Source organism: Larimichthys crocea, chromosome XXI, assembly GCF_000972845.2.
Source record: "Larimichthys crocea isolate SSNF chromosome XXI, L_crocea_2.0, whole genome shotgun sequence".
Lineage (NCBI taxonomy): Eukaryota > Metazoa > Chordata > Actinopteri > Sciaenidae > Larimichthys > Larimichthys crocea.
In genome coordinates this window covers 754916-780994 of record NC_040031.1, presented here as the reverse complement: position 1 = coordinate 780994, position 26079 = coordinate 754916, and the positions used below count along the sequence as shown (strand labels likewise).

At 40.9% G+C, this 26079-nt stretch overlaps 2 protein-coding genes across 12 annotated transcripts in view; one reads left to right on the top strand and one right to left on the bottom strand.

Moving 5' to 3' along the window:
• The window catches only part of cacna2d4b (calcium channel, voltage-dependent, alpha 2/delta subunit 4b), a 113777-nt gene that overhangs the window by 78950 nt on the left and 8748 nt on the right, over positions 1-26079 (top strand). For all 10 annotated transcript variants that reach the window (XM_027272620.1, XM_027272621.1, XM_027272622.1 and 7 more), the window contains 4 exons: positions 17253-17314; positions 20726-20740; positions 21365-21409; positions 21509-21571. In XM_027272620.1, the coding sequence (XP_027128421.1) occupies positions 17253-17314; positions 20726-20740; positions 21365-21409; positions 21509-21571 (185 nt within the window). The remainder of the gene's footprint in view (positions 1-17252; positions 17315-20725; positions 20741-21364; positions 21410-21508; positions 21572-26079) is intronic.
• On the bottom strand, positions 624-10333 carry LOC109140558 (leucine-rich repeat and transmembrane domain-containing protein 2). 2 transcript variants are annotated; one of them, XM_019267646.2, is made up of 4 exons: positions 10299-10333; positions 3506-3641; positions 2361-3044; positions 624-2050 (listed from the first exon to the last, which is right to left on the bottom strand). In XM_019267646.2, the coding sequence occupies exons 2-4, from the start codon at positions 3549-3551 to the stop codon at positions 1569-1571; spliced, it is 1212 nt and encodes a 403-aa protein (XP_019123191.1). In that variant the 5' UTR covers positions 3552-3641; positions 10299-10333; the 3' UTR covers positions 624-1568. The 2 variants fall into 2 exon arrangements, with proteins under 2 accessions (XP_019123191.1, XP_019123190.1); XM_019267645.2 differs by lacking the exon at positions 10299-10333 and having other exon boundaries at positions 3506-3643.

The following is a 26079-nucleotide window of genomic DNA, read 5'->3' as shown; positions in this document are numbered from 1 at the left end:
GTTGCCTATGAACCAATTAATTCACCTGGAAAATGGCATCACCATTCATAGAAGATCCCGGGCTTGTATTAATTATTAAGACTTAAAATCTAATATATCCATGAGAAGATCACATGGAGCATTGCGTACATTGTGAAGATCTCTAGGACTCTCGCACGAGTTTGTGCGCAGGTCATGTACTGACCCACATTTTACTATTTGAGTACAAATGCAAATATCTTTTTGAATAGTTGATCTATCCATAATGTCAGCAGTCAAGTGATTCAAACATGCAGACATAGAGCAGCTATGCTGCATTTATCGTTGCAGAGAGTGTGATATTACTGTGGCAGTAAGTCATTCAAGATTTTTGAGGATCTGAGAAGAATCGAATCAAACAAAGAGAAAATGAATGGAAGGCTTTGTAAGTTGTTTTTTAGGATGTCTGCAGTTTTTCTTGACTTGAAGTTGATCATGTTGTCTTACTCCCAGAACATGTTCATTCAGTTCATCTTGTGAATATGGTTTACTTTGAGAGCAGTTTTTAATGGTTTGATAAATCTGGTTTGGGATTTGTGGCAAAGATCAAATGTGTTGTGATCTGTGTTGTCTTGTTGGTATTTTCAAAAAGAAAAACAATACAGTTTAGATAAATATAGAGTTTATTATCTTCAGCATGATTAACAGTCCTTGAGTTGAATTTGAGACTATGTGCTTATCACAGACAGTATGGACAAAATTAATTAAAACACATGGAGGTCACAGTGCATGTGGGTTGACACCCTCACACACTTTCAGTCAGTATCTCGTACTTTGCTACGCTGGGAATAATTAACTGTTTGTCATGGAGCTTGAGAGTTTGTCTGTGCTGGATTGAAAGCTGTTGTAGCTCAAAGCTTGCCCCCCGGGTGGCAGTGCAGCTCTAGCATTGTTTGAATGCAGTTTACCTCAGTGATGAAGCTTAAAGCAGCATGTCCCTGACAGCAGGACTCTAACGTGGTTTAAAATGTCTGTTTTTGGAGGCAATTCAACAGGGCATTCACCTATCAGAGGAACAAAGAACTATTTCTAAAAATGGGGATGTTAAAGATAACATAAAATACACATAACTGATCCAAAAAACAGAAATTTTGCGCAGCAAACAACAGGAGAATTGTTCACAGAGTCACAGACTTTTGTACTTTTGGAGCTTGTGCTTGTTAGGCTGAGATACAAAGACAGACGGCTAAAACAAAAAGGTAATTTTATATTTATAAAGAAGAAACCAAAACACGGATGAAGAGAAGTCAAGGTGCAGAAGTGCCAAACAGCAGCTTCAGAGGAGTTCAAAAGCTGGCTGAGAGATGCAGCGCGGGGAATAACAATTCACAGAGCATCCATACATTAAAAGAAGTGCTGCAGCATTCCATTTTCACTGAATCTAGTTCGCTCCATTAGCTGTACAATCAGTCCCTGCCCAGAGATTTCCAGCACAATCGCAGAGCTGCAGGGTTTCTCTCTCCAGACGTTGTCTCATCAGTGAAGAGAGCTGAGGAGCAGAAGCAGCCAGAGCATCCTGGAAGGATCTAAAATCAGTAACAAGCAGTGGGTCAGAAGCTGCTGATTCGATACCCATGCACAATGCCGCAGGTCTCTTTGGGCGGTGTCTCTTCTGCTGAGGTCGAGGATGACATTTGTCCGTCCTCCAGGTCCGTCTCGGCACCTGACTCGGCCATTAGAGGCTGGCCGCGGTTCTTCATCTCCCTTTGGTACCGCGCCATGAGCGAAGCGTAGACGCAACCGTAAGTTGCTGCAACTACCATCATGACACAAACTGTGCCACAAATCACACCTGCAACTATTTGCGTTCCGTGCGCTCGGCGGACACTGACTGGCCGGTAGCGTTGGCGAACACATTCGTCGTTGCTGCTGACCCGGCCGGGTGGGCAAGGAGGTCGGGTGGCATAACCTGACGCACCCTCTTTGGTCGGACTCTGCAGGCAGTAGCTGAACATCTCTGCTGGCACGCTGCGGATGTCCCTGCCCTTCAAATCCCCTGGGAGACTGCACTGCATTGCATCTACCTGCCCATCTATAAACAGACAGAGAGAGGAAACATAAAAATGAAGAATAGGGAGGGTAAGGATGAAGAAAGAAACAGGGAGAGACAGGGGAGGAATGAAAGAGATGGAGGTCATTATATTCTTAGATGTCTTTGCTCAGCATACATCCATCCTACAGAGCGGAGATTAATTGCTTCGATTAGACAGCTTTTGAAGTACAGACTCAAAATACAAAGTGATTTGCTCTGGTACAGTCTTAAAGCACTGCAAGCCAACTGCCAGAACTATCAACTTCACAGTATTTGAGATTGCGAGAGGCTTGCTAACAGCTCTGCTCACCCCTGTAAATCAACCACTCCATCCAGTGTTTGAAGTCCCTTAGCTTGCAGTCGCACTCCCAGGGATTTCCCGCCAGCTGGAGCTGCTGTAGCCCCACCAGAGGCTCGAAGGTGACCCTGTCAAGGGCCACCAGCCGGTTGCTGGCCAAGGACAGCCAGGTGAGTCTCGGAAGTGCATCCAGCAGGCCCTTGGGCAGCCACAGGAGGCCATTGGAAGACAGGTCAAGCCCTCGCAGCCGCCACAGCCCCTGGAAAACCTCCTTGTTTAGACCAATGTTCCCTTGACTTCCATTTAAACCCTGGAGGATCTCTGTGTTGTTGTTGGGGTCAATGGCTGCCAGGTGCACCCCAAGGTAATTAGCAGAGAGGTTGAGCCAGCGCAGGCCGCTCAGCCCTGAGAAAGCTCCAGGCTGCAGGGCGGAAAAGTGGTTCTGGGAAAGATCTAGGAGCTCCAGGTTGCTGAGGTTGGACAGCTCAGTTCTTCCCAAAGAGGAGAGGTTGTTCTGGGGTAGACGGAGGATCTGAGAGTCATGGTCCAACAGTGCTAGGATGGGTGTCAGAGAGAGAAGACCTAGAGCGGAGCAGTCAGTGGTGTTACCATAACAGGTGCAGACACCAGGACAGCCGTGGACCGAGTCCATCAGTCCCAGTAGAACCAACATTAGACTGGGCAGACCTGCACAGACTGGAAGACATGACAAGCAAACAGATCAGCAACAACATGAACTGCCAAAACTCCACACTATACTAAAACATCAATTTTCATCTTGCAGTGACGTCTGACCTCCTGGTTTGTACTGCTGTTGGTCGATGAACTTGAACTTGATCTCTTGCAACCAGACCTCTGATTCTTCAAGGTCATGGAAATTTAGAGTAACTCAAGCTCAAGTGATGAGATACAGAACTGAGCTAATCATTTGAATGAGCTGTTGGGGAATATTCATTCAAATAAAAAAGTAAAGTAATACTGCATCACCAATGTTTGAGGAAATATGAAGGCAAAAAAAGAAAGCAAAGATAGCCCTCCACAAAATGGTTCTTTGGCTGCTTTAACACCTGTGGAGTCTTTACGGAAGCAGCAATCTTCAAGTTCCATATGTGGATAAAAGCATTAGTTGAATGTCTACAGCTTCTGATCAGACTCACCCAGACTCTCCAGGTACCTTCGTCCATACTGGTCCAAGTTCTTCATGTCTGTCACATCGACTCTACTGCAGATTTAGGCTCTTAGCCGACATCCGGTCTTGCAGGTTCACAGCAGCGTCCAGCTGATCGGAATGTCCTGGAAAACAGAAAATGTAGACAGAAGAGGAGATGTTACTTCTGGAAATATTCATCTCCCTGAAGTGAAAAGTGCAGTTGGACTGTCCTTCAACAATAAATACTTGGAATTGGAATCATTAGCTTCAGCTTGCTGTTAGCAGAGCACACAGCAGAATGTTAATCTCCAAGATTGAGAAGTTTATAATCAGTTTTTGTCTGCAAGCATGTACTTTTTTTATTTAAAAAACAGATAATGCAATTGTTCTTTTAATTTGTACTGATTAAAACTAGGAGACTTTCATGTTCATCTAAGCCCTGAAATGCTCCTACTGTCAGAAAGGAGAAAATGAACACTGACTTAAATTCCTGGACAACTGTACTCTAAAGGATAATCCTTGGTGAGTTTTATTTAGATTTACGTTGCTCTCTTTCAGCTATTACACATGCCTGGACCTTCATTCATCTCACTGCAAATGAAAGATCTGCTCGTTCACACTCCATGCTTTGCACTTCACATCTGGTCCAGGGATTCAGACTGATGATTTTCTATTCCTGAGCCCATTTCTTAAACCTCTCAGCCACCATAAAGAGTACAACCTGATATAGGAGATTAAAGGGAGTATTTCGTGTGTGCTGATTTAAAAAGACATCAGCAGCTTAGTCCCTGGCAGAGCTGATGTACAGTATATTGGCATTACAGGCTGTAGTGCTGTAGTTGTGCAGCTTTTGACTTGTCCTCAATCCTCTTCATTCTTTGTCTTTCTCACTCAAAGAACACATGAGGAGCTTCATAATGAAGTGAAATAATCCTCTGTGTTTTCATCCAGCAACACCAACACCGGAGGAAAAGTCGATGCCAACTTCTGTCTTCTGAACACCCACTCACAATTCCTGTATGCTGCAGATACAGTACAGAGTCAGCATTGTTTCACATGTACAATCAAGAGAAATGTTTTGTATTTTTTGATGATTTTTTTCATTTTTAATTCACTCATTTTCCTCCTCTTGATATCTCTGGCAGTTTGACGTACTCAGATATGCATGGGAGGGAAGTCTGCATGAGAGATAAAGCTGCAGAGGACAAGAAAAGTGCTGTCACTCCATCATCCGTCTGTAGCTGCTATAAAGAGCCAGAGAAACACTGCCTCAAGGTCTTTCTTTTGTTGCAGGTCTTTCTTTTGTTAAGTTGGCACAAAGATGCCAGTCACTCTGCTGCGGACTGCGTGAGGCAGGAAAGTGCCTTCAGGCCACAACTGACATTACAGAAATTACAATGCAGGTAGAGGAGGGAGTTAATGAAAGGACACATGAAGAGGCAAATGTGACTCCCATTAAATATTTGACGTCATTTCATCATCGAGAGGCGGAATAGAAATAGAATTGCAATGTCAGACCGTTGGCTCCCAGATGATAATCATAAGCAAATTCTCTACATATGCGTACAGGATAATGTACAGTCAGTGCTGATGCTCAGGGTCTCTGCAGGTTTGGACTTTTTCCACTATAAAAAACTACAGCACTGTTAAAATGTTAAAGCGACCTAGGTTTACATTTTCTCACGTGACCTCTTCCAGTCATGCATTCAATGACTCTCTTGAAGCACCCAAGTCACAAGCAGCGAGACAATGTTATACTACCCCAAAAACTCTCAAAGAGGATGCCTGGTGGATTGTTTGGTTTACAGCGAATGTGCAGCAAAGCAGTTTGTAAAAGTACTTGTGTCTGCACATGCACAGGTGTTGCTCAGAGAGAATTGTATGGCTGCACTTCATGCCTCCTGACAAGAAGTTCTATGAACTAACCAGCTTGTTTAATGTGCTGGACCAGGGTTTCTGTGCCTCTCTAAAAGGGTCTCAAAATCAAGAAAATTACGGTAATAAGTTCTTTAATTTTACGGTAAATGCTCAAAGTGTTACATTTTCATGTAATGCATCATGATGCAGCTGATGGGAAAGTTGTTATGCACAGTAGCCTACTGAAAATGTCACCACAACACAAAGGACTGAGATGTACAGTGAGCAGATACAATTCACAAATGATTTTTCTATCAAATAAATTAGAATATTTTTGGATAATCAATTATTAGAAATTGCAATGTAGAAATCAGCAATGTAGATCAATGGAAAGTAAAGAAGTAGGAACAAACATGCATACAAAATACAAAATTGCACCAGCATGTTAAAAAATATTATACATAGTACAAAGTCTGTAATCGTCCAAATATTTAGAGACACAAGAACAAAGGGTGTGAGATCAGTCAGAGCCTGAGCTACAAATGTGTACAATTACAGCAAATCTATGCTTTATAAAATGTTAACGTGAGTGAACATCAGACACATAAGTCAACAACATCAATCATGTCTGCAGTATGGACTGCTTCAGAAGGCACAGACCCTGACCTTTCTTGTCCTTAAAGTATGAGGACTTGTTTGCTGGTTTCAGTTCCAGTGTGTGTTATTATATCAACACGTAGAGAAAGAAAACTCAGTAACTCAGGTCAGACTTTGAGTGACAGCTGTCATTCACATTAGGTCTACTGCAGAAGCCTGTAAGAGGATGAGCAGGGTCTTTATCAGATCCCAGAGTATTTTATAGAGAAGGTGACCTCTGACCTCTCTCGCTGTCTGATGATGATGATCATAACAACAGATGGATGTTGAACCATGTCACATAATGTGAAGACAGGGGAAAGGAAATACAGAAAAACATGATCTCACCTTACGTAAATCCTTCAGATTGTGTCGAATAATAAAATCATTGTGACGTCTTCATCGAAAGACTTACACTCGTACAATGTACAGCACTGTATACCATCAAAACACTTCCCACACCTACTGTTGCATGCTTATACACACTCAAACACACATAAAGCTTCAAGCCAAGGACCAAAACAAAAGCAAACGTAGTGTTTGATATGTCGTTCTTTGTTTATCGAGAGCTGAAGTTGCTCCTGGCTGCTGTTCTGCTATTACATATCTCCTCATAAATCCATCTCTTTGAGCGTGTCCTCCTCTCTGTGATACTTGGCATCTCTTTCTTTGGACATATGATTTTTAAGGAGGCTGCTGGCTGTAGGTCAAGGACGTTAAATTCACCTAAAAAAACACCTCAAATCTTACCCAGAAGATTTATATGTAAAAAATAGTGTACTAATCTTTCTTGGCCAATGAAATCATAGACTATTGTATATATTATAAATCATGTAATGTTGAACATGGTAAACATTATACAGCTTACCCTAAGCATGGTTGTATCGTCGTTATCAGCATGTTAGCATTTAGCTCAAAGCACCACTGAACTGAAGTACAGCCATTAACAAAACTGCCGACTCCTTTATTTAGTTTTATTAAACAAAATATGCAAAACATATCAAATTATGGTGCTTAATTTTGTCTTAAAAGGAATCCATTTCAAATCAGTGTTGATGGTAGCTGTCAACTGAAGCAATAAATTCCTCTGTGTATCCTATATTGACAGAGAAATACCTATATAATCTGCTCCTCTAGCACCAGTGTTGTCATAGCTACCTAACATCCCTTGCTCCGTAGACGTGGGCATCAGACACTTCTGTGCAATGCATCCTGGTACATGTATGCACTGCTGGCATGGCTCTGTGAGCAGGAGGACTTGGCTTTCCCTGTTATTACAGCATGCAATGAGGAATTTATTGCTTCAGTTGACTATGTTTGGTCATCATTAGCACTAATTGGATGCCACATAAATTGTGGAAAATTTTCCTTTAACACAAACCTGCAATAAAAAAACCCTCCCTAAACAGAATAGTCTAAAATTTGCTAAATTATTATTTAAATCCAGATATATCTAATCAGTTCTGCCAAGATTCACATTCATAAGCAGAAGGAGTCGATGTGGACACCTTCCAAATCTCTATAATGCTTATCCAGTCCAGCACATAAGCCATACCAATTGGCTGATCAAACTTCCTGGCATGAGGAGCACCGTGCATGTTCGCTCAGATGCAGGCTGAAGAGGGATGTGTTCATTTATAATGGTACAATCATGCAACAACGTTTTGTTGGTGCCCAAATGTATTGAAGTTAAACATCCCGCTTTTTAAAGATTCCTTGTAAAGTAGCACTTTCAAAATCATTGTTTTTCTGTGATTCAGGCTCATCACTTCATGCTTCTTTTTAATAGATTTTCATTGTGAATTTTTTGTCACCCCACATCCAAAAGTTGAACTTCTTCTCCAGAAGAACACAGCTCAGCTGATTTTACAGAAATAGAAAGGATCCTCGAGTTTAGAAAATGTTTCCACAGTTTTGGAAAGTGAGTAGAAACGTTTCTTCAGTCGTAGATATTTTTTTTAGGCACAGACAGCTGTTAAAACATCTTGTCAAAAGCACCATCGACCAGATTAGGCACCGCCCACACAGCAGCAACGGGTCACAGATTAAAACTGTAGTTTTCAATCCCTGAGCTAGACAGATGCCTATTCGGGAGTCCAGATGGTGTTGGAACAACTCGTCCGATAGAAACCTCCCCTCCCCGCCACCATTATGCTCACTCTGTTTTGTGTTTACTGTATACTGTTGTGTCATCTCCACACATCTGCTGCTGAGACTTTCATTTAAAGCACTTTCCGCAAGACCTGTAGTAAACAAACAATGCCTGCTTCTGTTTGCTGATAACCTCATAAACAGTGAAGCTACTCGATACCAGAAACAGATGATCGCATGACACACTGTGGCGGCCATTATTGGAGCTCCAACAGTGGCTCTGAACAGCTGAGTTTCTCTACGCTTCTGCAGAGTTTAACAGAAATGGTATATTTTCCTTTTCTAACTCTGAACTGATCCATTCATCACTGACAAATCCAATTGGTTGTGTGTATAGAGGACTATAATGGACGTTGTTCACCATTCAACCACTGCTACCACTACTAAGTTCTGTTCTGTCCAACTAATTATTACCTAACCCAGCACACTGATTTGTCTGTATTTGTGTCAGTCAATCAGTCAGTCCAGGCTGTCGCTAGCTTAGGAGTCATAGGCCAGACCTGCCACTATGCTCATGGTTACATCATGGTGTTGAAAGGTTTGTCTGTTAGGCACGTACATGGCACACTGAAGGATGTGGTCATCATAGCATCTTTAAACCTGACTGAAGCCCTGTTTTCCTTCTAGATTTTGTTGGTGCAGTGTGAGTTTCTTTAGCACGTCTTCTTTTGTGCTCATGCCTAGTTAGCATGGCCGACATGTCTGGTTAGTGGATGTGTTAAAAGAACTAGATACCAGACTTCAAGATGGCAGTGAATGGGAAATGTGATCAGTAAACTCTCAGGAAGCTTACTGAAAAAAATCACTGAGGCTACAGCTTTGTTTTTCTATCATTTTCATGGCGATCCAAGGATTCAAACCAGCAGCCACCTAGCCTCAAGTTCACCTTTTCAGCCTCTCAGTTCATGTTTGTGGGTTGACACTGTGTTATAAAAAGCTGCAAAACAGCCATTTTTGTATGTGGAGAAGTGGCGTATTGTTAAAACTCTGCCATTTGGTTTTTGTCATTGAAGTCCTGCCGATGTATATAATATTCCCCGCTTCATCTGCAGTGCATCGCTCCAGTTTTCTGGGCTCTAGCGTGGCGTCCCACTGGCTGCTTAATGGCCTCTGACAGGCAGTCTCTCCCCACCCCCCGTGGCTGCACTTTTCCTCCAAACAGCCTGAGAATAAGGCAGCTGAGCGTTCGGTCCAAAAGGCCGAGAGCACAAACACACTGCAGCATCCACACTAAGGCAGCACGAGCGAGTAAACAACAACACACTGACAGCACGCCAGAACACACACACACAAGCTCACTCCTACATGCTTTTAGACTCTCTCTATTAAAAGCACAGATATGCACTTGTACACAACATGGCCAAAAGTGTGTGGACAGCAGAAGATGTTTGTTGGACATCTTATTCCAACACTATGAGCATTAATGTGCTGTTCTGATAGACTCCACTCTTCTGGTTTCATTTTTTTTCCACCAGATGTTAAACCTGACTGCTTTCCCATTCAGCCACGAGAGCATCGGTGAGGCCCAATGCTGATGTTGGGTGATGAGGTCTGGCTCACAGGCACAGTTCATTTCATCCCAAAGGTGTTGGATGGGGTTATGTTCAGGGCTTCCAAGTTCTCTACAAGTTCTTCCACACCAAACTGGGAAAACCATTTATCTATGGAGCCTTATGCACAGGGGTCAAACTGCTGAGACACTACTGTGTGATGTATTGTGCACTGTATAACAATTAGCTGTAACAATTAGTCAACTGACAGAAAATTAATGTGCAAGGGCTTTGATAAATGGCTCATTGTTAAAGTTGTTTTAAAGCAACTTTTAAACTACTGGACAAAACAAGACATTTGAAGACTTCATCTTGGGCTCTTGGAAACAAGAATAGACATATTGTAGTGCAAACCATAAATCGATCAATCATAAAAATTTATTTGAAAATAAAATTATCATTAGCTGAATGCAGCAGTGTTAAGATTTTACTGAGGACAAACAGACCAAAAGTACGATGAAGTATGAAGACAGGAGTGTCCACTTATTTCTGGCCATATAGCGTACATGCACATACACACGGAACACCCTCTTTCTCACTTTCAGGCACATGCACATTGCTGTACATTTAGACACACACACACACACAGACACACACACCGCTCACCATCTGCTCTGCTGCTTCAGCCTTCAGACAGAGAAAGAAAACAGAAACTGTTCTTCTCCTTCATCTGCAGCGTTCAGAGAAGAAGCAGAAAATCTGGACTGAAAAACAACCTCAAAACCAAAATCTGGATTTGTCTTTTAAATCTGAGTCCAGAGACCGGACTTGCCTTCATGGACAGAAATTGGTTTGGGCGTAAAACGATTCCTCATTAAAAAAAAATAGACTCTGAGAGTGTCTTCAAACCAGAAGATGAACTGGAGTTTTATTCCGGATCAAACGCTGCCCGTCGCCATCCTCCTACTCTTCATCCACATCGCCACTCTCTCGGCTCTGATTGTCTCAGAGCTCAGTCTAGCACACCGACTGAGGACGAGCGAGCTTCTGTGTGTGTTTTAGAGAGGGAGGAAGAGAGAGAGGGAGAAGGAGGGCAAGCTAGAGAAGCCACATGCTGCTGCTGAGCTGCCACTAATGGTGTGTGTGTGTCTGTGTGTGTGTGTGTGTGTGTGTGTGTGTGTGTGTGTGCGTGCGTGTGTCGGAGCACTCGTACTCTTTGTGCTGTACTGAGTGTGTAACGTGCATTAAAGCAGAGTTTGACAGAAATAGTAACGGCAGAGTGTGTTGCAGCTGCAGGCTCTGAATGAATGAAGCGAGAGAGAGAGAGAGAGAGAGAGAGAGAGAGAGACTGTAAGACAGGACTATGCACAAGACTATAATTGATAGTATTTATTCAAATGCGAAACATGGATTTCTTTCAATCAATACAACGACCAGTAATGACCTATTTGTCATGGCCGATACCAACAAAATAACTGATAATTTCCCATTTTTTGTATTTTAAAAATGTCCTTAAGTTTATTTACACTGGGGGGTGAAAAAGCCCCAGACTTAATGAGCAGAAATGATTTAATATTCCAGCTCTGATCTAACTTAATCTAACTGACGTCACTATAATTAACACAAGACAATGTTTGCAGCATAATTAGAAGCACAATATGTGACTGAGGGACAAACCTCCCTAAATAACTCCAAACCTAATTTAATCCTCTGCAACCATCACTATTATTGATTTCATTTTACTTTACTGTTTTATCTGTAGATTTAATTATCTAAATGTTTGTCTTTAAATGTATTGTTTCATTAACTAATGTTTTTACATTGGTAAGAATTATATAGTGTTTTTTTCTTCCTTTCTTTTTCAATACTCTGGCAGTATTGTTTTCCCAATGTTCATTCCACTGAAGTGAATTAGATTAAATTGACTAACTGTGAGAGGCAAAAAGATTGTTCAACTGAAGTACTTTTTTGGCATTAGTTAACAAACAGCGTTTCTGAAACAACCATGAAAGTATTTTACCACATAAACTGTGTTTTTCCATGTGTTTGTGTCTCAGCACGCTTTCAAACCAGGATAGTGTTATGGAATTTTCTATCCTTAGGTTACACAAGGTCATGTGTGGGCCTTAAGGTTCTCGGCAGTATTAGTTGTTTGGCTTTGTTTGTGAACAGCAGATGCCAGTCTATCTCAACACTGTGGTGGCCAGGGTCGAAGAGACCTATTCCTGCCTTCCTAGACATAATAGATAGCTTGTCATTGATGTTCCAATCTGTGTAAACAGACATCTGTGTCCAGACATAGATATGTTGACAATAACACCTCTATGGGTAAAGACTTTGACTAATTCTGGGCATTTAGTATTTGTGGTGTTATCTTGGGGTTTAAAGTCTATCCACCAGCATGAGTTGGGCAGAATGCGAGACCGACTCAGGAACTTCAGATGTACTTTGAGAGTGTCTCTATTTCTCCTTGGCCAAGCAACAATAAATAATACAGCATAAGACATCAGAGGCTCCTGAACACTTTCTTCCCTTCTGACCTCACCATTGACCTTTGACTTCAGCAATTTCTCCACAGTAGATAGTACTTGGGACTCGGTTCGATTGGGCAGGGAATGCTGAAAAATTGAACACCTTCATTTGGTTTGGACAATGCTGTGCAGTTACAGCAGCTGAGGAAGAAAATCCGGCTCATTGATTGGCCAGGACCGAAAACGGAAATCCATCCACTTCAGACGGCTTGTTCACAACAAAAACAAACAATGGAGCAACACCAAATTTATGCAGCCTTGGGGTTTCTGTTGTTACTTCAAACCTAATTGGTTTTCATGAGAAGCTGCCCAGTATGAGCAGCAGGCGAGGCAGCATGCTCTGTGCATGAGACAAACGCAGCAGTACTGAAAAAGACTATGAAGAGCGAGCGACTATGACGAACCAAGACCCACGATTTCATGCGGATTAGAGTTTGCTTGTTTCAGATGAGCAAATGAAGCAGACTGTCCAAGGGAACAAACTGTGGTCCGTTTAAAGCGATGGTCCGCCCTGAGTGACTAATAGGAACAATCATTTTTGAAAAAGACAGCAAAAAACAGGGAGTAACATTATTCTTATCTTATTTTGACAGGCAGTGATCTGCAAACTGAAGCTAAACTCAACTATGTCCATGTCTTAACTTCAGTTTTTTAGCAGTGAAAGCTACTTCACTACTGAATCTGATAACTAAACCCATTTTGTGTTTTCTCTTCATTTTGTTTGTTCACTTTTTATTATCTCTTGTTATGTAAACTCTGGCCAACACGATGTTCTTACAGCAGGATATCTCATTCAGGCATAAATCCAAATGAGAACCCAAATGTAGCTGCTGCATTGTGGCTTATTCTGTAAAAAAAAAACAAGTCTAAAGCTAGAAGTGATGAGTGTTCCTTGATCACAGTGAAAAACTTTTCAAAACAGCTGACAGATGTGTGTATCCAGACTTCAGTATCAAGAGAAATTGTCCAGGTCAGTCTGCATGTGTTTCCATTACCACATTGTTTTAGATTAGATAAATTTGGATTAGATGAAAATGAAAATGTATTAATCACTGCGGAGAAATTGGCTCATCTTTTTTGTAGCAAGAGCCAGAAAATGACATCTGCAGTTAACGACAGAGACAATGAGATTTATGAAAAATCACAGAAAGACTTGAATATGAATCAGCAGCAGACGTGACAGCACATAAAGAAAAGATCTTAATAAAAACACCCAAAATGTCTAAACAGTCCCGGTAGAAAATTGGACCGTGAAATGTTTATGTTCTCAGGGGCGCACTCAGTTCTGCAGCTTAAAAAGAGTTTGTTCCAACACTTGACACACAGTTACATGTAAATTTGGGTCAACTAATAAAATATAATGCACGTGTAATGTAAATAAAAATGCAGCTGTAGATTCTCTCAGTTTGTCGTCTTTAACTACACGAGCCAAGACAAAGTCCATAAAAAGACACCTGTCCCGAGAGCCTGAAACCTTTTTGAGTTATTGATGTCGGGGTTGAAAAGTAGAATAAATTATGTGTTTTGTCCCATCGCAGATCGTCCTTGTGGAGACTGCAGACTGCAGCAGAAACTGTGCAGCTGCAGCGCTGAAGGGCGGCGATAAGGACGCTGCTGACAGGAAAGGAGAAAGAGAAAAAAAAACAGAAAAATGAAATCAAACAGCAGGGCAAAGCCGCAGACTACTGAGTCTGCAGTGAGGCTATTTTAAAAGAATGAGGGAGAGCGATGCCTTAAGAGGTTTAAAGTACCCAAAGGTCACAACTCACAAATGCAGTATCACATTTCTTCCCTCTACTACAACCCTCCTGCTTCACAACGAGCTTGTAGACGTGTCCCAGTTCAAACATGACTCTGTTAAATGACTGTTTAGCTCTTCATGGTGCAAACAGGGATTTGTCACCTTAGCATCAAGGACAACACAGACGACAAGTGTTCTTATGCAAGGAATAACCAGAGGGGCAAGGCAAGGAAATGATGGTGTGTCAAATTTTGGCTGACTTATATTTTTCTGGGACTGGATGACTTCACTTGTGTAAGTTGCTCAGTTGCTACGTATTGTCAGTTAGGCAGGAAAGCCATCTATCCTCTGAATGCTCGAGGTCTCTAGTTTGTGGTTGTACAGTTTCTGAGAGACTGTAATCAAGGTCGCAGTACACTCCCAATGTATATAATTCCAATAGTGTTTAGAGACCCCAGTATGCAGAAATATTCAAGAACATGAGGTGAAAAATAACACATTTATACTGCATGTTTTTTGCCCAAAGCTGCATTGGATTAGCATGAAGTAAGCACGCCTGTAAAGACCCATTTTCATTCAGATATCTTGAGGTGAGGCCTCAAGGGAGCGTCTGTGAAAAATGAGTTCGGATTTTACATCACCAAAATTTAGCCTAACTTTGGAGCGTTACTTATTTAGCCATCTTCAAGTCCACGCCAAGCAGAAAAGAAACCAGTACACAACTCTCATACACACAGACAAGCTGTACTTCAGTGAGAAAGACAAACTGTTCACTTGAGAGCTTTGGACTGAACAGTAGAAGGCAATGAAAGATAATAAATTATAAGCTATTTGATTATTGAAAGATAGTGTATGATGTGGAAGCTAATCACCTCCACACAGCCAATCATCTGTTATTAAAGACTAAGTTTCCATTTTTTTCCAGGGTTCAGACGACAAGTTTAGACTAATTTTGGAGGAATAAATCAAATATTTTGTTTACCAATAAAATGAATTTAATATTTGGGATTTAAAGTGCAGTCAAAAAGGATGGGAAAATCTCTCAGAACGACATCAAGGTGACAGAGCTAATATCCTTGACTTGGTCACACCTGAATTCCCACATCCTCTAAACAGACAACAGTAGTTGTTGTTTTTCCTGTGCTGCAGCATCGCAGGAGAATCTGCAGTCTGTGAAAAGTTCAATAACTAGAAGCTCAATAGCCAGAAATGACCAGAAATAAAATGTTTCACAGCTGCTCTGCTTTTCCAATAATACCAGTACACAGGAGGCTCAACATGTCGCCTTGTATCACTCATCTGTTCGGTGTGTGTGTGTGTGTGTGTGTGAGGCTGCAGTCCAGCTGTCTGTGTGAAGAAGAGTTTTCATTATCGAAGTGACAAAAACAGTTGCAGTTATATTATTGTGGTGAGTGGAAATGAGCCCCACCAGTCCTGTAACGCTGCGGTCACTGACTGACGGTGCCACTGGATCAGACTGGATCTTTGCGTCTCGACAGGATGACAGTGTTTTCCATTTTGGAAACGTGTTAATCAGTAAGTAGGAAGAAAAGTCTGAAGTACAGTCCGACTGTAAAAAAATATTGATATCTTTTATGATAAGGAACCTTTATGTATTTTTTAACAGGACCAAGGTACGTTCAAGACATTTAAGAGTTGGAAGCTTGTCTGGTAGACAAACTATGTGAAGAAAAATCTGTTTCTAAATAACCTCAAACATTTCTTTTAAGTAGTTTAGTTATCAGCCAACATTCATCCATCCATCCATTTTCTCGCTTAACGCTTATCCTTATCAGGGTCACGAGGGGTTGGAGCTGATCCCAGCTGACACTCGGCGAGAGGCGGAGGGTCAAGTCGCCAGTTCTTATCAGCCAACATATATGCTGATAATGACAAATCTGTGATAAGTGAATATCAATGGTTCATTTTTTTGACTCTCTTTAAAAGCTCAACAATGGGGCACTTTTGGTACCAATTTCTAAAAGAAATCCTTATTAATGGTAATTATTTAATTAATTATTTATTGTATTAGATCAGAAAACTTTTGGCTTTCTGGATTCAGTGCCTGCTTTCTCGCACAGAACATAATGCAGTTTACAAGAACAGTAACCATGTTTCCATAGACTGAGTTTAAAGTCAGTGTAAAGTAAGAATAAATATGTTCTGAGTTCATCAGACCAAAGAAGAAAGCCAAATTTGAATGATTGAAAATATTGTCAAGTTTATGAAAGTAGGTGTCTGAATCAGGTAAAAATAAGCAGTATTCTCAGCTCCAGCACTGTGGGGGCATGTCCACTGAATGTGCTGAAGCCACCCCTACTCATGGAAGCAGTCAAGCAGCAATTTTGAAGCGACTGAAACGTGTCAGACGAGTTCAGAAAATTACATGACTAACTTTGGGGTGCAGGGGTTTGCTCAGGGTGTCCTCAGTGTGTCATTGAGCCACCTTTCAGGACCGCCCCGGTTTGAACCTCTAATGCCACATTCAGTAATTTATTGTTCAGAGTCTTTTCACATGTTTTCAGAAACTATTTTGTGAATGTAACTATGAATGCATTTTGAAAGAAATCTCAGAATTGCTTTAACACAGACTTTAATGCACAGTTATAATATCTATCTGTAATACGTCCATGATTTGATGTAACCCTCCTCACATTGACACATGAAACAAACACAAATCTCATAATTACATTCTGTGTTCTGCATTATTTTTCACTGGTTGAGCTCGATATATTTACCTCCAACGAGTTTGGATCTCACATATCAGAAATCATCAAATGGCTTTGCCGGTCTCTAGACACTCTTAAGAGAGCCTCTCGTGATCTGCGCACGAGCTCCATGGAATCTTTTACGAATGGTGATGCCATTTTCCAGGAGAATCGATTGGTCAGCAGGCAGTGCTTTTATGTCCATACTTGAACTTAACCTACTCCGAGGCAAGTTAGGAAAACTCAGGGTTAAACCTGAAGTTACATTGCTAATCCCAAATCCTGCTTCGTGGTACAGGCTTCTTACTCCTAACAGATTGTCAACAGAGTAAATGCTTGCTGTGCACTTCACTTTGATACTCAGAGTAATAAAGCTGCTACAGTGCATTACTGTGGGACTGCGGGTGTCATTACGGAGTCTGCAGGGAGCACACACACCACCAGGCTCATCAGTGTTTACATCCCTTCATTAGTGTCAGGACACCACAGAGGTGAACCCAGCGTTGAATTGATTTCCTGTCCTCCTCCTTTCCTCCAGCAATGCAACACAGCAAACTGTTCACTGTCACCTCTGCAGAGTCCATCTTGTCCTGCATCTGTCTTTAATGTGCGTGTGTGTGTGTGTGTTTTCTATTTTTAGCTATCGGGGTGCAGTTGTCCTTGGATTGGCTGGAAAAGAGGTTCTGGGCCATCGCCAAACAGGTGACCTGAGGACTCACTCTCACACATGTTGGGGACACTAATCTGAGCCGATAACTCTTATTCCTGAAACATGAACCTGGGCACAATGACACAAAGCTGTTAGAGTAGGTATCTTGTAAACAAACAAAGGATGTGATAAATTATGTGGTGCTTTGATGCACAGTTGAGGATATGTTGGGTTATTTAACCCTCGTGGTTCCAGTATCAGTGGCCCTACCAACTACATGACCCCAGAGGGTTAAAGTGTGGTTGTATGAGGTGTATCTGAGCAATGTACTGCTGAGGACAGAGGCAGCAACAAAACATATTTTAGCCACATAAAAAAAAAATCAATATCAGTTAAGTGTAGTCTATATTTTATATTGAGACCACTTCACTTATACCATCAGACAGCTTTTTCTGGCAAGACACTAAAGCAGGTACATCATTCTCCTCAAAGCAACCAGACTTCACTGGCAAAACGCTTAACTTACCTTGCAGAACATGGGTGTTTCTGGTCTGGTGCATCCTCAGTCTGCAGCAGCTAACCTTAGTTCAGAACCTATGTGTTAGTTGGTGACTCAGTAACACAAACAAACTGTCCAGTCAAGGCAGCAGTCAGCAGCAACTCCTGTGTTCGGTGAGGTAAAAGGATGTTTTCTGTCAGTGACGTCTGGTGGCTTTGAAGAAAGCTTAGATCAATATACAAGCTTCAGTTTACCATCATAAAGGGCTCTCTGGTGACGAGGTAAAATATTCAAAATATAGCTTACACTTTTACACTTTACTTTTTTTATCTGGATAGAAGGTTTTGTTGCTGCCCCCTTCCACAGGAGAGCATTACTCAGCCCCTGTCTGCTTCTCCAAACTGGGGACATGCTGACCATTTATTATAGGTAACACACTGGATAAACACCTTATACAACCACACCTTAAATAACCTCAACTGTCCTTTTAACACGTAAAGTCAAATCGTGTGACCCCAAAAGCACACATTTCACACTGACGTCGTTATTCCTAATAAAATGGGTGTCTGTGCTCTCAAGCAATTTTTCTAGCTATAGCTGTTCATGGTGTGTATTATGGTGGCAACAGTTTTACTGCAAAGAGACTAGAGTTGGTTAGCAAGTTAATTTTATCTGTTAAAAGATAAAACCTTTGTATTCTAACCAAACTATCTGCAGGTTTGGTCTGAAAGTGTTGAGCTTTGAGGGGACAGAGAGCTTGGGAGTCCAAAACAAAGGAAGCTATCATATTAGCCGTGTAGCTTCCTATAAACTGATGCAGCATGATGTGCAGTCAGACAGAAGTCTACTAGTTAATATCTCCAACTAGTGCATCTCAAGCAACAACAAGTTCCCAAGGACGAACAAATGATTTTGGCTGCAATGGTCCGATGATAATCCTCTGGATTCAGAGGTCAATTTTTCAATTTTCCATTTCCTTCAGCAGGGACCAGTCCATTAATTGTATTCATTAAGACTTTTTATATTCAGATTAAAGCAGAAAGTGCAAAGAATAAGGTCCCATTAAATTTAAAGATTTAAAACAACTGCATGTGACCCTTAAAAGAGCAAAGTTAAGATGTTTCTCATGTACTACAGTCTACATTATTATTATTTTAAAGAAAAACTGACATTGAAAAATAAATAAAAATCTAATCAACATGTAACTTTTAACGTTACAGATAAATGCTAAATGTGGCTTAACATCCAATATCTGCTGACTGGAGGCATGTTAGGCATAAATGGTCATGTGAATGAAGTAATCTGTAGACAATGGAACAAATTTTTTTTTTAGAAACATTCTGGAGTACTGACCAGAGGTAGAGCACTTTGAAATGCAATCTTATAATCCATCGTCTGTTGTCTGACTAAGATTTAGATTTTTATTAGCTCTTTTAAAGTTATTTGCATATGAATGCAGATAACTTAGAGATTAGCCAAAATCTGTCTTTATCATCATTCTCGTGTATCATGTTGCTAATCAGACTATGGACGAAGTCTTTTCCTCGATATTCGTTATCCATTTTCAGGATATCTGCTGGCTACGTTGAAAGCCCTGAATCATCGGCCATTACCTCCAGAAGCTAAATTGTTGTCAGATCAGTTCAGAGTTTGATGATGTCTTAAAACAAGGAGAAATGCTTTAGATTTAGGTCCAAACTTGATCTTTCCTCTAGTGCCCTCCTCAGGACAAAATGTACTACTTGTCATTGTCTCCACGCTGGTTGACCACCAGGATATAATAAAGGAAACTTATTTCTTCACTTTTATCTAACAATTTAGGATTTTTCTGGTGTAACGAGCATTACAGCCTCCAAGGGACCCTAGTTTGGCTGCAGACTTTAATTCTATTACAAAATGTCTCCCCAGATATGACATAAGGCAGCATTCACACACACTCCCTCTCACACACACTCTCTCCAGGTCTTTGACCTTGTGAACGTCTCCTGCAGTTCAGTGAAGCAGAGCTGCAGCTGAACGTGTGCAGATGTCCTGTAGAGGTTGATGGTGCAGATAACATTATTAATGAGAGCTGGCAGCTGTGACAGGCTGCCTTAATATATTCACCACAGACCACATTTACATCCTGTCGCAACTGATTTACAGTTTCACAGTTTATATAATGTTTCTCCCATTCAGTGAAAAACTAAAAGTCAGTGTAAAACGAGGCTGCGTCTCTCAGCCGCTGAGCAGTTTGTGTTTGGAGGTTCTTATCTCACATTAACTGCCTGTTCTGTCTCCGTGCTTTGTCCTGAAACAGGACTTAAGTATATTTATCATCTGTATTTGTGGCCTGTTACATTTGTTGAATCATCTGAAGCTGTCACCGCTCATTTAAAATAGATCTGTTTTTGAAAAACAAGCACATTTGATAAAAGTTTAGTATCTCTAGTTAAATGTGCCTCAACTGTAAAATAGCACCAAACAGAAAAAAATGATGAAGCGCTCCGTTTGGATTTCAACAGCACAAATGTTTTATGTTGTTTTAATTATTTTTTGGTATTACACATACTGCAAATGAAGTTTTAAATGTCAAAGAGAAATCCCTCTGTAGCGCTGTGATCTTCACTTTCTTCAAGTGACAGACATCAATAGTACAATAAAAATATACTTAACCCCGAGTCTACTGCATGAAACATGAAGTCATTTTTAAAATGTTGTTAGATATTAAAGGTTCAGTGTGTCAGATTTAGGGGGCATTATTATCAGAGTATGCCAGATATTCACAACTCATTAGTTCATTTTCATTAGAATGAACCTTTTATACCTACAGACGAAGCAAAGGGGTCACAATCAGCAGCTAGACCTCTAGATGCCACTAAATGCAACACACTGGTCCTTTAAAATATTTATACTGTGTTAATGATATTCATGCAGTTATCTTTTTTATGTTTTTTTCCTCGACTCTTCACCTTGTTGCTTCCAGCCCAGTGACACAGACGTAAGTAAACACTGACTGATTTAAAGCTGTGTATTCGGCAGCGGATGTTACGTCTAAACTGAAAGTTGAGCTTAGTTTGTTTGGCACTAGTTTCATCTATATGTTTGTAATAGTTATATTCTGCCATTAAGCTTTATTAATTAAAGAAATGATCATGACCTTCACATGTCTGCATCCTGATTACTTCAGTTTACATTAAACTTAATTAATCTAATTGTTTTTGTGCGGACTGTTTTATAGTGATTATCTGTAGCAGTTCACAGCTTGGTTAAAAATATCCTCTATAGATCAGTGGTTCTCAAACTGCAGGGTCACTGAGTGCAGGTGGGGTGCAGATGAAGAGGGGTTGAATTGATATGACTTATGTAATCATAAGTTAGCTTTTTTTATCTTCTGAAGTGAACATGGCAGCGAAAGTTTAAGATCCAGTGCTGTAGGTGTTCCTCTAGTAGAAATCAACTATTTGTAGACTGTCCCTCACTTCAGACAGAGATTTCATCGTCCTTTGTTTCATAAAAACATTTGTTCCCTCAAGGTCACCTTCCCCTTCCTCTTGAGTTTAAGCCAGACTGTAAACCAGCTCCTCCTGATGACCTTTGACCCTGCCTCCTCTCTCTCTTTCAGTGCTCCAACATCGAAGGCGTGTGTCCTCTCAGCTGTGAGAGTGTTGTAAGTATTCTCCCCGCTCTGTTTGTCATCATCAATCATCAGTCCTCTATGTTTAAAAACCTAAACACACATTTCTTTCTGTTCTGCTGTTCTGTTCAGGATCTGAACTGCTTCCTGGTCGACAACAACGGCTTCATCCTGCTGTCCAAAGAGAGGAACGAGGTAAGATTCCCAACCTCGTCTGGCTGTGATGACTCAGAATGAGAAAAGATTTGGAAAACATAAGAAAGCTGCAGATGATCTGTAAGTCCTTGTCTAATTAAATGTCTAATTACTTGGTTTAACCGACTTGGAGTCAGGAAGTTGATTATTTAAATATCAGGGTGAGTGTTGGTGTCGTGGATGTGACTTTTTTTTAAATGTGCTCATAAACAACATCTGGATGCCTCACAGGATTTGAGGACAGTTCTGGTCTTAATCTGTGTGGGGGGTGTATTGGCAGCAGCAGCTGCTGCACCTGTTGACATCATCTGACCTTGATCGGAGCTTAACCAGAGCAGTGTGAGCTGCTGGTGTAGGTATAGCATGTGCTTGGCCTGCCAGGGATATAATATAGTTAAATTCAGTTCTTTTTATATAGCACCAAATCGAAACAGAAGTTATCTCATGACACTGTCCATAGAGAGCAGGTCAAGAACAACAACAACAATCTGACTGAACATTTGACAAACATCAAAATTGTCTTGGTGTCCTCAAGTTTTTACTCATTTCTTTTATTTTTTAAATCAGATTTTTTTTTTTTTTTTTTTTTTTTTGTCTTGGCAACTCAGGCTTCTGTACATTGCAGACGTCATGCCGAAGGCTTTAAAGTGTGCTGTCGTGTGCAGAGCCTGCAGTCCATCTGACAGCTGCTTGTTAGCTACAGATTAACTCAGCTTGTTAAAAGCCATATTACTGAGGATTAATCCAGAGCCCACCATGAGACCATAAATAAACACATAATAAGACACACACACATGTGCACACACACAGTCAGCTGAGCAGCCACACCCACTTCATGCCCCCCATCGCCTCTGCTGACATATTTCCTTCTATTTCAGTTGTTTAATTTCTTCCCAGAGCTTCAGCTCTTGTTGTCTGCTTCCCGACTTGTTACCAGGTGTCGAACCTGTGATGTTTGCTTTACAGGATGGCCCCAGTGACCGCGATGCTGGCAGCTGTGCAGCAGCAGCTGGCTCTGCTGAGACCAGATGAGGTTTAGCTGTTGATCTGTGACTTCTGTAAGGCTGTCAGGGTCAGATGGACCTGGAGCTGGATGAATGTGTGTGAAGTTCACAGTCACTGTGACAGAGGAACTTTAGAATTGTCTGTTATATAATAATTATGTATAATTACATAATACTGTGTCAGTGTGACCAGGATGTAAACAGAGCTGAAGCACTTTGTTGTGTCTGTGGATCCAACATTGTGATCAGGAGGATTCATTCAACTGTTGACCTTGTAAATGTATTCAGTGTTATTACTAAAAGCCAGGACTAGTTAAGACTGGGTCCAAATGAGAGACACATCATTTTTGTGATGCCAGAAAGACAAGATCATTTTGCACTATTATCTGAGTGAATTAAAATGTAAATGCAGTGGAACAAAATAGGATCAAAGTCACATATAGCTGAAGTGCAGCTTGACATTTTAATATCTCTTTATTATGGTGTAACAATAACATTCTGTATGCAGATAAATAACAAAAAAAAATCTAATTTTTAAACAAAATGTACCTTTACGTGCATTTTCCCTTCATTACACACACTAATTCATTAAGCTATTTTAAACTCACAGATGCCCCATTGTTTAATGTGTGACCATCTGAAATGAAATTATGAAAATAAATTATGCTGCCTCATTCTCCTGGAATGCCAATGAAATTGTAACAAATAATGGGCTTCTGTCAACACAGATGTCAGTGTTATGAACGAGGAAGTTACTTTAGAAAAACAACAGTCATGACCAACTTAAATATTTCACAAGACCAATGGCCAAATCAAATGGGACTTGTGCAAATACTAGCGTCCAAGACAGGACAAAAACAACACAACAACACAAGTTTTGTGATACATAGACAGTATAAAGAATGGACGTCGTATCTGTGATGTCACCCACAGGTTTCTGAAGAGCCATTGTGAAGCTTAGAATGTGGTGGCTGTTTGTGGAGAAATTGCTGAAGTCAAAGGTCAATGGTGAGGTCAGGAGGGAAGAAAGTGTTCAGGAGCCTCTGATGTCGTATGCTGTATTATTTATTGACGCATGGCCAAGGAGAAATAGAGACACTCTCAAAGTTCATCAGTGCCTGAGTCGGTCTCACATTCTGCCGAACTCGTGCTGGTGGATCGACTTTAAACCCCAAGATAACACCACAAATACTATACGCAATAGGTCTCTTCGACCCTGGCCACCACATTGTTGAGATAGACTGGCACCTACTGTTCCTAGTCAAAGCCAAACAATTAATACTGCCGAGGACCTCAAGGCCCACACATGACCTTGTTTAACCTAAGGAAAGAAAATTCCATAACAGTAAGCAGTGGCCTTGTCCATCACCATTTTGGCAGTTCTGCCTGTGCTGCCTCCTGGCTAATCTAAAAATGGGCAACGCTGTGAATCACCTGAGGGTGTTCAAACAACCATCAGTAACGGCACCCACCTGTCAATGAAAGCAGCCAGACTGTTAATTCTACATAACTTCAAGCCTTAATATAATTTGAACAGGTGAGTTATATTATTCATGTTGTGTTATTCACCCTTAGTACAGTTGTCATAAATTGCAAAATTAGCTTTATAATAATGTTTTTGTACCAGGCTGTAAAAATGTTTATTTCTGCTGTAAAGTTGACCAAAGTGGGAATTTATGGAGATTTACTCGTTCTGTAAGCCAGCATCAAGTGGCTGTTCGAGGAACTGCGTTTTTTGGCACTTCCGTGTTGGCTTCACTTCACAGCCATTGAGGTTGCCACTTGGTGTGATACCATACAGAAGCATTTAAAGCAACATGGGCTAAGTAACAGAGAAACCACTGTGTTTAATAATGTAAAAGAGTTGAACAGCACCACAAACTACAGCCTCCAAAACGACCAGATCAGTTCATTCAACATGTCATTAAAACAGTTTGAACAAAAGCTGAACATCGTTACATTCATTTTCATTGTTTGGTGCATTGGTGCAACAGTTTCTAGAAAATGAATCATATCTGAGCAATAACATCAAGTGACCAAAAATATCTAATATGGCTGCTAGAGGGCAGAGCTAAATCACCAGGAAATCTTTAATTACCTTTTTTTTTGTAAATGTCTAACTCTAACACAAGCCCTGACATGAAGTACAGCTTCTACAGACAGCAGCAAAATGTCCTGGTGTAGAGTAACCTTAAAGCAAGAAGCATTTAGTGTAGAAGCTCATTTTTCATTATTTGCATGTCTGCTGCATTCCCAGTGGCCTTACTAAGCAGATATTATGATAAAGTGCTTCCTCTGTGTTTTGCTGAGCTCTGGACTTTACAGGAAGTTAGTGGAAACACCCAGAAACCTCCACGGTGTGAAAGGTGCTGCTCGTAGTGTGTTGCAGGGCACAGTAAATATTTAATCAGTAGAGAAATTAAGTCGTTGCTGACTAAAAGAAATGGGTCAGAGTGAGGAAGTGTAGTGAGCAGGGTGACAGTGCAAAACTCAGGGCTTGTTATTGGTCGTGTTGGCCGTATGCAGAGGAAATGTCTGTTTGATCAATGATCCTGTCTGAGAAGCTGCTGCAGAACTCCACTGTTCATCCTCAGGGCTGAAAGAGGTTACACTGATAAACACAACTTATTATGTCCAATAACGTCCAGAAATTCATATCAGTCACACCAGAAAACTAAATTACGGGATGGATAGAAAGTGTTCCATTGTTGCTGTCGATATTATTATTACTAATTACTATATTTAAAGGTTGTGTCATCTGTACGGTCTCCATTTTAGTACATCTCAGACTCAGCTTGTGAGGCTCAGACTTGGCTTAACTTTTAGTCTAAGATAGACTCGATCGACCTCAGCTGTGCTCTTGGCTGGATGCTAGCATTTGCATGCTTAACATGCTTACAGGATGTTAACATGTTGTCATGCTCAGCTCTTCATTTCTCAACTTTGGTTGGTGAATCTGGATTTTTGTCTGTCTCAGCTGTGCTGAGGTTCTGCTGGATGCTAATGTTAGCATGTTGCAGATAATATAAAAGACATGTTAAGATATTGTGTGTTAAATTCGCTCTGTCAAAATAATTGAACTCCAAATAAACTCACTGACACACCACAATCAACATCAAAGTAAGACATCATTATGTAATGCTTGTGTATGCTAACATGCTACCACACTAACATAGTGAACATTAAGGATGAGGCTTGCAGCTGACTGAATTTATCAGACAAACTTTTTCCTTGAACAGAATCTAGAATCTTTGTTTCTGCATTGTTGGTATCTGTTCTCCTGAAACACATTTTAGTTTCTGTTCAGCTGTCCGGCTATGACTGGACCCCATTTTTTTTCCTGCTTGAAAACAGAGCATTCTCTGTCCCAACATGCGCCCGACAATCAATGCTACGTCACACGTCTGTTGCTCTGATTGGATGAAGGCCTGTCCAGTTGCATCTAGAGGTTTTTTTGGTCTGCACCCACTGATAACTTTGATAACTTGGAAATCAGAAATGAAC

Excerpts from the sequence above, each read along its gene's own strand:
- LOC109140558 (XM_019267646.2), bottom strand. The coding sequence starts at position 3,551 with ATGAAGAACTTGGACCAGTATGGACGAAGGTACCTGGAGAGTCTGG. Across the intron at positions 3,045-3,505 it reads AAGGTACCTGGAGAGTCTGG|TCTGTGCAGGTCTGCCCAGT; the intron begins GTGAGTCTGATC and ends CATGTCTTCCAG. Across the intron at positions 2,051-2,360 it reads GGAGTGGTTGATTTACAGGG|ATGGGCAGGTAGATGCAATG; the intron begins GTGAGCAGAGCT and ends GTCTGTTTATAG.